This window comes from Nannospalax galili, unplaced genomic scaffold, assembly GCF_000622305.1.
Source record: "Nannospalax galili isolate Female #2095 unplaced genomic scaffold, S.galili_v1.0 scaffold60, whole genome shotgun sequence".
Classification (NCBI taxonomy): domain Eukaryota; kingdom Metazoa; phylum Chordata; class Mammalia; order Rodentia; family Spalacidae; genus Nannospalax; species Nannospalax galili.
Genome location: NW_008346989.1, coordinates 64,889 through 76,613, shown reverse-complemented (window position 1 = coordinate 76,613; position 11,725 = coordinate 64,889). Strand labels below are relative to the sequence as shown.

Sequence of the window (11,725 nt, the reverse complement as noted above, 5' to 3'; positions counted from 1 at the left end):
GGCGCCCTGGGCCTGCACCCCGCGCCGGGGCCCCGCGGCCGGGAGCTGAGGCTGGAGGCGGCGCTGGCCGCGCTGCGGGAGCAGCTGGTGAGGAGCGGAGGGCGGCCGGGGCGCAGCTGGGTGGAAGGGGCGAGCTCAGAGGCCCGGTGCGCGGGGGAACCACGCAGCTGGGTGGAAGGGGCGAGCTCAGAGGCCCGGTGTGCGGGGGAACCACGCGCCCAGCCCGGCGCTGATTGCGCCCCGGCCCTGCCGCCGACGCGGCGGGGTGATCCTACCGAACGCGTGCAAGTCGGACTGGGCACCGCGCTGCGCCGAGATGCATCGACTCGGTTTCCTGGGTCGGGAACGTGTCTGTACACGGCCGGGCCTCATCCCCGGAGCTGGTCATCCTGCCGCGCAGCGTGACCCCGAACCGCAGCTGTGAGGCAGCATGTTGTGTTGCATGGGTCGTTGGGGTCTTGTTTGGTGCGGACTTTCTGCCACAGCATTGTCACCTGATCTGTTAAAAAGCGTGCCCCCCCCCCAGTCTGCGGGACGTGGGTGCTTTCTCGGGTACCGGTGCCACTGGGGGGGGGGGCCTCCAGGAGACCTGCATCCTGATTCTAGAACAGCTCTAGACATTGGGCAGCAATGCAGTGTTTTTTAAAGGAGAGGGAAAGCTACTGAGTTCGATGGCGTCACCTCTGTTACTCAGAGTGGACTTTTTCACAGTGGAAATTTGGATCTTCCCTTTTCGGAGTAACCTCTTCGCAAAGTCCCTGTGAGGTTGCTGCATTCCTCTGAGCTTAGAAGTGTAAGGTTTGGGATTAAAGAGCCAGAGGTCCAGTGTCTGAGGGCTCCTCCAAGACACCTGGCATCTTCTCTGGGTGTCAGAGAAAGGTGGAGACCGACCGGCTGAGGATGGACCCCAGCTGGCCGCCTCCTCCAGTTAGAGGCTCACCTGCTGCCCAGAGAGAGATGTGGCTGCTGTGGCCTGGGTGCTGCAAACTCCTTCACCCACCCAGGGACCAAGACCTCCAGCCACACACTCAACCTCCCAAGACCTCAGCCAGGCCCACTGGGCCACAGATGAGTTATTTGCATGATCCAAACCCTGGGTGAGAACCAGGTTTATTATTAACCCGGCTGCAGTAATGCTGCAAGCCCGACCTGTGAGACCTCACACTCCAGTTACCAGCAGCCTTCGGAGAGATCAGACAGGCTTTGTGTTGAATCAGCGCCCCCTCCCCAACCTCTCAACGTTGGACCAGAAGGAACATGCAGGCTTTGTCTTGAAACTTTGTTCTCAGGACAGATTGCACGATCAAAAGAGATGAGTGATTTCTGTGATTCCAGCCAGCACTTGACACTTACATTTTTCTTACTGGGAAAAGTGTAGTGATGCTACCTGTTTAATAGAGGAAACGGCGAGCCAGGTGCTTTACTGCAGTCCAGTTGAACCCTAAGGTAACTGGAGGTCTCAGCCCTCCCTCCCCCCTCGCTGACTCACCAGGCCCTCAGTTCTTTCAGGTGTGCAGAGAGGAAGAGACTCCAACCTACAGCCAGTTATCCTTCTCAAGACAGGATGGCTTTAGCTTTTCTAGGGACTTAGTATTCTGCAGATGGGCCACACCCTGCTAATTGCAGTGTCAAAAGTCACAAAAGGAACCCAGCTTACTGCTTAAAGGAATTTTGTTCAATAAGTACATTAGTGACTCTTAGGGCTGACACAAAAGAAGACACTATTAGCGCTTAGTTCTTTCTGTGCCAGGTTTCTCTACTAACGAACCCCATGCCCTCTGACCCCTGACCCCACGGTCTGCTGCAGGTGGCTGGCTGGGCAGTGGGCTGTGCCTGTGGGTGTTTTCAGTGGGACTTGTCTGCTCAGGAAGTGGCTGGCATTTGCACTCACTTAAAACGACTTAAGTAGGACATCACCCACTGCCTGGCACCAGGCCAAGAAGTCAGCCCATTCCATCTTCCCCCAGCTGCATCCAGGGAAGAGCAGTCTGGGACTGGAGGCTGGCAGGGGCCAATGTGGGGCCTCCTCTGGGAGAGCTTCCCCTATTGTCTTTGCTGGTCATGACTTGTTCTGAGAATGGCAGTGTGCAACCACTCAGTTCCCTGGCAGGCCCAGGCTGTGGCTCTGCGGGAGCAGACAACCCCGGTTCTTCAGCTGCGCACAGGGTGCCCCATGATTTCGTCCAACCGACCTGCTTGCTTTGTGAACTAACAGAGAGCAAGAGGAGGCCAGGTGGGCAGCTGCTCAAGGTCATGAGCGAGGGCCTGGCGGCCTTCTCCAGGGTCACTGTCGGCTCCATCCATGAGCCCCATGTGTGAACCAGGCCCTTCACTATTGGTTGATGGGGTTCTTTTCAACTTAGGTGTGGGGTTTGCAGAGGGGCCATCGTGGTAATTCATGCATAAATGCTTCCTTTGTACATTCTTAGCTTTCAAGGAAAGGAAGGAAGTGTCCCTTAGATATCATCTCCACATCCTGAACTGGGAGGCACTTTGAATTTTTGTCCTCTGAATATCCATAAAGGTTTTGTTGTTTGTTTTGCTGCAGAGCAGAAGTGTCGGTGGAGAAGGGGAAGTGAGCGCAGGTCAAGTTCTGTGGAATGCACCAAGTTTTAGTGGCACCCTGGATGGCAGGTCTCAGACCTGGATGGCAGGTCTCCTCAGACCTGGATGGCAGGTCTCCTCAGACCTGGATGGCAGGTCTCAGACGTTTGGTGGTCGCCAGACGTCTTCCCTTCTGGGAAACAGCCTGGGAAAAGCCCAGGATCTGCTGTGGCTTCACCATGGGGACTGTGGTTAGCTGTCTCCGGCACCAGACCTCTGACTCCTGAGCTGGGTTTGGGGAATACTGAACCAAGTGTCCCGGGGCTGCCCTGAAGTTCTGAAGTTGGCCCGAAGCCTGCAGACCAGAGGCAGGCTGAGATGACCCTGGGCTTGGTTCTGGGAAGAGTGTCTAAAGCCTGACTTTGTAGCCAGCCTTGCTCAGTCCTGGTCCCAGCAGGAGGACTGGAAGCCCCAGTTCAAGGCTGAGGCAGCGTTAACCAGGATACTGTCAATCCTGATGGTGAGTGGGCTCACAGCAAAGCAAGTCCCGAGGGTTTAACAGGGCGCTCTAGGCACTCGTGAAGACCCTCGAATCTTGAAGCCTCAGTCATTAACAAGAAACTAGCCGTTGATGCTGACTGGACAGACACTACCTGCAGATCCCAATGTGCACACAGGGGGCCAAACTTTGGAAGAGGGGAAATAGACAGGTAGCCAGGCCTGGAAAGGGATGTTTGGACTGAGAGGAGACATGGATGTGACAGAGGCACTTTATGTCTGTGGGTCCCTAGGCTTTATGACAGGGCAAAGGAATATATTTTGCTGGAAAAATCCTGGCCAGGTCCTTGGTGAGTCTCAGTGCCACTTTTGAGTGGATGGGAAGGGAAACCTGTAGTCTCTACCTCCAGGCACTCTGACAACGCCGAGCCCATGTTTCCTCAGAAAATGCATGTGGTGGGATGGTTACAGCTGATACTGTGGCTCCCGGACCTCTCACCCTCCAGGCCCTGTGTTGTTCACTAGAAGGGCAGAGCCCAGGACCTGGCAGCCCTAACAAGCCACGCTTCACCACCCACCCTCTATAGGCCAGTGAAACAGTAAAAAGCCAAGAAAGGAGTTTACCCGGTGTGTCCACACCGGGAAGAGGGACAACGAGGTTCCGCGACCCCCACAAGCCCGTCTTTGGGGTTCTGACTTGTGGTTTAGGTTTGAAGAGGTGCATATCAAGGCACTCCTGGCCAAGCTGTGCTCCCATCATCCTGCTCTCTCTGGCAAGGTGATACAAGTCATCAGAACTGAGGCAGACTGTCTCCCTGGGTACAGGCCTCCGTTCTGGATGGTGTCCAACTTTTCCTTAGCCCAGAATGAGATTCCTTAGCCCGAGTTTCAGTAGTCTGACAGAGGAGGAGGACAGGTGTCTCCAGAATATCTTTGTTTCTGCACTACCCTGAGGTGGATGCCACCATGGATTCCTGGCAAAAAGCTGAGCTTTCTGCTTTTCGACATTGACTGTTGTGTCACCTCAGGCCAGTGTCTGGTTCAACTCACCCCAGGCCCTTTGCACTGAAGTTGGGAAAAACTGTGAAGGGCCTGTCCTGGTGACCGGGATCATTACTGCCTGTGTCTCGCTGGTGATTACTCTTGCTGCCAAGGTTACTGAAGTAAGTTCCCACTAGACATGTGACCAGTCAGGTCTTCAGCAGATATACACACTACAGCATTTTATTACCTATTTACCTTAAACTTATTTTTTAATCAAAGAAAAAGTGTATGCAGCTGACCTGGAAATTGGAGGGTGCTATGTGATGGAAACGAAGAAATCGGTTTTTACCAAACACCCAGTGCTGGTTAGTTTATATATGGGTACAGAGTACACGGGCACACATACAGACATACATGTATACACACAGACACACAGTGTATACACAGATACATATACCCATGACTGTTTAAACATACAAAATAAAGTTATGTACAATACATATTATATATTATGCACAATACAACCCGTAACCACCCACTGTAGAGCTGGGGGCCGCAGCCTGGAGAACACTCACCCTCTGAGGGCAGAGCTAGCTGTGACAGGCTCAGGAGGCTCCCCAGGGTGGCTTTCTAAGTGAAGCTGGGGTTTCCTGGCTTGAAGTGCCTCAGGCCTTGCCTAGGCACTGTCTTCCCAGCAGTTAGCAGTGTCACCCAGGGAGGACAGACGGAGGGTACAGGGCCCAAGTCTTTATTCTGTCCCCTTAGAGTGCAGGGTGTACACGCCCAAGTGCTGTAGACCACAGGAATGCTACCTGAGGGACTCCTGACGAAATATGTTCTCACTGGGAACTGACAACAGATAGCATTAAATGGTTACCTGCGGTGCCACCGCAGGGTGGTGGGCAGTTTGGGATGTGCAATCTCACCGTTTTTATTCCTGCTGGGAAGTGGGGGGGTGGGGGGTGAGGGGTGTGCTGTATTTGTGTTGTGTGTGGTATATATGGTTTAGGTAGGGGGAGTGCATGGGTGTGTATATTCATGGTGTGTATGTTATATACTATATAGTGTGGATGTGTGGTGTGTATACGTGTGGTAGGTATGGTGTGGGTGTGGGTGTGTTGCTGGTGGTATATGTGTAATGGGTATGGGGTATGGGTGTGGTGGGGGCATCTGTGTGTGATGTATATAGTATATGTAGTATGTATGGTGTGTATAGTCACAGTGTGTGTATGTGAGGTGTGTATGTTGTATGTGGTATGTGTGTATAGTATGTGTAGTGTATGGTGTGTGTAGTCACGGTGTATGTACATATGCTATGTATGTTGTATTGATATGTATATATTGTGTGTAGTGTGTGAGTGTGTGTAGTCTGGGTATAGTGTATGTAATGTGTATGGTGTGTGTAGTCAGGGTGTGTGTATGTTATGTGTGGTATATATGTATATTATGTGTAGTGTGTGGATATGTGTAGTCAGGGTGTGTATATGTGTGGTGTATATGGTTTGTGTGTAGTGTGTGGGTGTGTGTAGTCTGGGTATAGTGTGTATGGTGGGTGTAGTCAGTGTGTCTGTGTAGTATGTATGCTGTGTGGTATATGTGTATATTGTTTGTAGTGGGTGGGTGTGTATAGTCTGGATGTGTATATATGTGGTATGTATAGTGTATATGGCGTTTGTAGTGTGTGTAGTGTTGGTGTGTGTTGTATATGGTGTGTGGTGTGGTAAGGAGGGATAGGATGTGGTGGGGGTGTTCATGGTATGTATGTATGTGTGCTCTGTGTGTGTGTGGCATGTTGACAGGCAAGGGGCGACAGAGCCTTTCCCATCTGTGCCAGCAGAGCCAGGGAGTTGCTTCCCACGAGTTGGAAGCAGGTGCCAGTGAGGAGGCACACGTCATGCTGTTTGGTGTTTGGGAGTTTTCACAGTAGTCATACTCCCAGCTCCACTTTGGACCTTGTTTGGACTTCTGTATTTGTATCAGCTTTCCTTTTCCTCTCTCTTTGCCTCCTAGTCACGGTTGAGGAGACAGGATGCTGGCCTGAAGACCCACTTGGACCAGCTGGACCAGCAGATAAGTGAACTACAGCTGGATGTGAGCAGGTCATCCTGCGAGGTCCCGGACAGTGACAGCAGGCCCAGCTCAGGTACAGCTGGTGCTGGACCAATGGGGAGCCCGCTGCCAGGACCCTCTGGGAAGCCGGTGGGACATGTGCAAAGTGACATTCACTGTCACTGCTCAGCCTGTGCCCTCAGCTGATCTGGAAGTTAGAAGGTCCTGGGGAGCCTGGAAAGTATATTTGACCAAAGAGAGTTTAAATAATACAAATTGATAGACAAACTAAAGCGTTATATACAAGACATGTAGATAAACTAAAGTGTTTACATATAGATACAGGAACTTAAGAGTTTATGTACAATATACATAGATACACAAACTAAAGACTTTATATACAATACACACATGTATAAATAACATACAATACACATAGATACACAAACTAAAGACTTTATATACAATACACACACATATATAAATAACATGCAATACACATAGATACACAAATGAAAGACTTTATATACAATACATATATAGTTTATATAGATATACAGATAGACAAACTAGAGAGTTTGTATACAGCACATAGTTTGTGATACATGTATAAGCACTCAGTTTATGTATATAATGTGTGTTAGAAAAGTCTTCCTTTTGATAGGCTAGGCCTCCTCATAAACTGATTTTGCTGGATCGTTGTGGAACTTGTGACCAGCCACTTTATAGACCATATACTTACATTTAAGTCAGTGTAACCCGTTAGCTAATCAGACAAGGATGTCTCTCCCTCCCTGTGCCCTGTCCTGAAGGTCACAGAGGCGTGGTCACCGATGGTTTGTGTGGCCCTGGTCACCTTGATACTCCACAGGTGGTGTCACTTAGACGTGGTCCACCCTGGGGTGTCTGGACTGCCGTGTCTCCAGGTGCTTTCCTTTTGCAGACTGGCCACGGTGCACTAGGCACCCAGCAGGCCCTGGGGCTGACTCCCGGAAGGAAGTGCCCTGTACAGTTGTACCTCCCTCATAAGGAGAGGGGAGGGTGCCTGGGGCAAAGGAAGTATCCATGCTGTGGGCAGCTGTGGGGTGCAGGTGAGGCAGGACAGTTGGTCCCATAGCCACTCACAGGGTTGCTTGAAAGAATCTGGATCACCCTTGCCCTGGGCCTGTCCCCACAGGCCTGCCTTATCTGGGGGCTCCCTCACCTTTCCGTGTCAGGACAAGCAGAAGAAAAGGGCTCCAGGTCCTCTGGGCAGAATCCACTGCTTAGGCCATGCACTGACCACTGTGTCTGTTCTGTCCAGGGTTCTATGAGTTGAGTGATGCAGGTTCCTGCTCCCTGTCCACCTCCTGTGCATCTGTCTACAGTGACTGCCTCTCCCCTTCCCTGAGCAGCTGGTTGCCTGTGTTCCAGCCCTCTAAGTCCAGGCCCGGCATGGGGGACTGGAGGCCCCGCTCTGCTGATGAGACCACTGTGCCTGCATGGAGCCCCCAGCCCAGTGGAGAGGGCAGTGGGCTCCTGCGTGGTACAGAGGACACAGGCCAACCTCGGGGCCTGTTCCGACCCAGACCAGTGTCTACAGGTGAGAGAGAGGCAGGAGAGGAGGAATAGTACATGGTGACACCTAGCCCACTGGGGACAAGGTCAACCCCCACATGAGGCAGGTGCAGCTGTCTCTGTGGTCGGCCTTTGCTCAGTGGTATAGTTTTCTTATTTAAAACGAACATCAGGAAGCTGGGGAAAAATCCCTTCAAATTTTTTGATGTACCACATTTGGAGGGAGAACCTAGGCACAAGCACACATGTAGAGTGACCCACCTTACCCTTGACTCCCTTCCCGCCTTCCTGGGGGATAAAACAATGTCATTTGGGTCATTCTGCCTACATACTCAGCTTGATACTGGCCTCAGTCCTGTCCATGGTGAGAGTCCCCAGCCTCACCATCAGGCTTGTGACTGCTAGGGGCATTCCTGCCACAACTGTCCCACTTGTGACTGCAGACATTTGTCCCTGGTGGCCTCCACATCCTGGTTAAATGAGGACACTGAGCTGACTGCTCCTGGTCACTCTCATTGAAGATCAGGGATCAGTTTGCACAAGAGCTGGGCCTCCACATGTGCCCAGCCCCAGGTGCAAGCCTGGGTCTGCAAGGCTAGGTGTGAACGTTTCCTGGTGGCCTCAGCTCCTTAGTGGCAGCATGCTTTGCTGCTGTGAGGGAGACACGGGCAGCAGGGACTTGGCGTCTTCCTGTGTTCATGTGCTTTTTACTTGGTCTTGTTCCCCAGGTGACCTTGAGAGAGTCCTCCCTGCTGACCTGGGACTCCAGAGAGCTGGTGCTGATACTGCATCCACTTCCTCCTTCTTCCACGGGATTGAGGTCCCAGCCCATGCACTGGACCCCAAGTACCAGTGTGACCTGGTGGCTAGGGGTGGCCAGGAGGTGTACCCATACCCTAGTCCCCTACATGCAGTGGCTCTGCAGAGCCCCCTCTTTGCTCTGCCTAAGGACGCCCCGAGTCTTGATAGCCAGGCTGCTCTCCAGAAGCCTCCTCTGTCCCCTTCAGCTGAGAGCCGGACAGGGACTGGGCCCATCTGTGAGCTGGGCTCAGCAGAAGCCTACATTGACAGGCTGCTTCGTCTCCGTCTCCAAGGCCGAGGGACCCCCCTGAGGGGTGTGGTGGGGGAGCAGGGGCTCCTGGGAAGTAACATGTCCCCTTTCCCACAGAAGTTCTGTGGCCAGAAGTCAGGTGGTGGAGGTCAGGTGGCCTGCGAGACTGTTCAGGAAGGCACAGTGCTGAACAGGGGCAAGGACAGCCTCAGGCAGCCAGGGCCTGCACCCCTTGTGGACACTGAGTCCCTCAGCGGCCCCCTGAAGGAGGAAAGCACACCTCGGAATGCCTGTGTCCGTGGAGAGAACACTGGGAGCCCCTCTCCCTGCCCCCAGGCCCAGCAGCCTCACAGTGACCCTGGCCAAACAGAAGTCCTGTTGCCATCCAGGCCGCTGGGTCCTAAGAGCCCCTCCCTGGCCCCAGAACCCTTTGCCCACCCACCGTGCACCAGTGGTGAAACCTTCCCAATGAGGCTAAGGATGGGCCCCCCCCAGAGCAGGGCCGTGAAGGTCAGGAGGAGAGTCAGCGACAAGCTACCGAGGCTGGGGAAGCGGATGCCGCCTCGACCTGAGAGACAGCGGGACATCCAGGCTGCTTCCCGGCCCCCGGAGTGGGATTCCTCACCTGAGCCCCGCGGGGGAGGGCTCAACAGAAGGCCCACGCTGGCCAGGGAGCCTCCTGGACGCTCTTGCTCCGAATCCACCCTCTACCCTGTGCCCTTTGTCCCCCTGGTGGTAGCCCGGCAGGATGGTTATGGGGCATCTTCCCAAGCTCTGTTCCCAGGAGAGGCGGCCCCCGTCAACTCGGCAGCCGGGAGGAAGCAGCGCAGGTGGCGGTCCACTGTGGAGATCTCCGCCAAGGCCCACTTAGTCGGCTGTCCTGGACCCGGCTTGCGGCCCCCCAGGTCCCCCACCAGGAGAGCTGGTGGTCCCTGGGTCCAGAGCAGGCCCACACTGGCCCGTCAGGACGCCTGTGTGAGGAGCGAGTCAGACCCCTCGGAGCACTCTGCAGAGAGCACCTCGCTCTTGCACTCCACCATCGCAGAGACCAGCGAGGAGGAGGCCAGCGACCACACCGCCAACCGTTTTGGGGACGAGTCCAGTGGCAGTGACTCCGAAGTCTGTGTCCAGGGCAGAGGTGGTGGCCTGGCAATGGGTGGTGCAGAGACCGGGCAGAGGGAGCCAGTCTGGCCTCGGGCAGTCCCCCAGCAGCACCCACAGCTCTCAGGAGGCACCAGACCACCCCTGCCCCCTGTGCCCAAACTATGCCGCATCAAGGCCTCCAAAGCCCTGAAGAAAAAGATCCGCAGGTTCCAGCCAGCAGCCCTGAAGGTCATGACCATGGTGTGAGCCAGCGTTCCAGGACAAGCCTAGAAGCCCAACAGGCGCTGGGCCCTTCTGTCCGGTGTGAGGCGCAGGCTGGCTGTGGTGCCACCTGCCAGTTTTCTTAGATTTCTATGTCACACTGACTGTGAGGTGATTGTCCCTCCAATCCAGGTTCATACATTTCCATTGCATGATCCTGGCCACAGCTTTGGTCCCCATCACACTGTGGTGTGTGATAAGAGGTCCTCTAATAAGACACTACACTCCTCCCTGGGCATCTAGACAGCATCATATCATACTGGGGAACCTGTATTTGAATCTGAACTCCATGCCACAATCTAACATGAATAAACACCTGCACTAAGGCTTTATCTTTGCAAACAAAAGCACTGTGTTTACTTCTGTTCTTCAACAACCCCCCCCCCATAAGGCCTGCTTCCCTTCTGTCAGGAGACTGGGAGAGAGGGAGGGAAAGCATTTTGAGAAGACTCCGAACCTGGGTGCAGCACAGGTGAGTTGAACAGAAAAGTGTTCTGCACAAAGTACTTTTCTGAAAATGTTTATCTGTTGCAAAGAAATTACTGTCCACTTTCCAAGAATAAAAATGGGTTTTCAGCTCAGCTCTTCAGTGCCACAGTTCACAAGGTAGCCTCTTCCCAGGCTAGTCACAGAGAGGAGAAAAGGATGTAGCTCACGGGGTGCCCCTCCCTGTGACATGCACACTTGGCAGAAGCTCTGGGAAGGAGATAGGAAAACGGTGTGAGAAGACTTTGATGGCGGCTTTATGCTGAGGCCTAAATATTCCTGTAACAAATGAAGAAACTGGAAAATTGAGTAATAGTTTAGAACAAAGAAATCAACTTTCCTTGCGAGGAAGGGGATGGAGGGAGGGAGGGAACTGCAGCTTTTGAAGGGAAGGAGAAAACAGGCTTTCTATCTCCCAAGTGGCAGCATTTCAAAGGGGCCAAGGGAGAATCTCTGCAATGCAGACATGTCCATTATCTAGTTAGACATCCTGCCTGTGACTGGGTCTTTCTGCACTTTGATTTGAAGCTTAAAGGTCTATTTAAGGCCAGTCATAGCTGGGCGTTTTATTGTAAAAGACAACACTTTTTTCACGACTGTGACAAAATGCCTGGCAAACATAAGGAAAGGTTTGTGTGGGTTCACAGTTTCAGGGCTCCATCCGTCATCTTGGGGAAGGCATGGCAGACTGCTCAGCACGTATCAGGACAGGTCAGGAAACAGCAAGACAGGACATGGCCAGAGATGATACATCCCAAAGAACAAGCCTTCATGACTCAACTTCCCCAGATACCCCATCCCCCAAGTTTTCAGGTTCTCCCCAAAATACCACTAGCAGAGGGCCAAGGGTTCAAAATATGAGCCTGAGAGAGACATTTCAGATCCAGACCAGAACATTCCACCCTCATGATCACCTCATTGTTAAAGTGCATTTACTCCAGTTTTGAAAGTCCCACAGCCTTAACAGTTCCCACAATGCTCAAGTCTTAAATCCAGAGAATCAAGGCAACAACTTCATTGTAAGTCCCTGAGAAATAAAAAGAAAGTTATATCCTTCCAACATCCAAGGCACACTGTAAACGTTTCTCTCCAAGAGAGAGGAATAGGGACGGTGTGGGGGGGCGGGGGGGGCGTGAGACCAAAGCAAGGCTAACCCAGCGGAAAGACATGAAATCCTGTAGCTCTGTGTCC

General features: G+C 53.1%; 1 protein-coding gene across 1 annotated transcript; it reads left to right on the top strand.

The window, feature by feature from the left end:
- The first annotated feature begins 6 nt into the window (after nt 1-6).
- On the top strand, nt 7-10,390 carry Dact2 (dishevelled binding antagonist of beta catenin 2). The gene is made up of 4 exons (XM_008843386.3): nt 7-87; nt 6,037-6,169; nt 7,379-7,657; nt 8,361-10,390. Exons 3-4 carry the CDS (start codon nt 7,510-7,512, stop codon nt 10,031-10,033), a joined length of 1,821 nt encoding a protein of 606 aa, XP_008841608.1. The 5' UTR covers nt 7-87; nt 6,037-6,169; nt 7,379-7,509; the 3' UTR covers nt 10,034-10,390.
- The last annotated feature ends 1,335 nt before the right edge of the window (nt 10,391-11,725 follow it).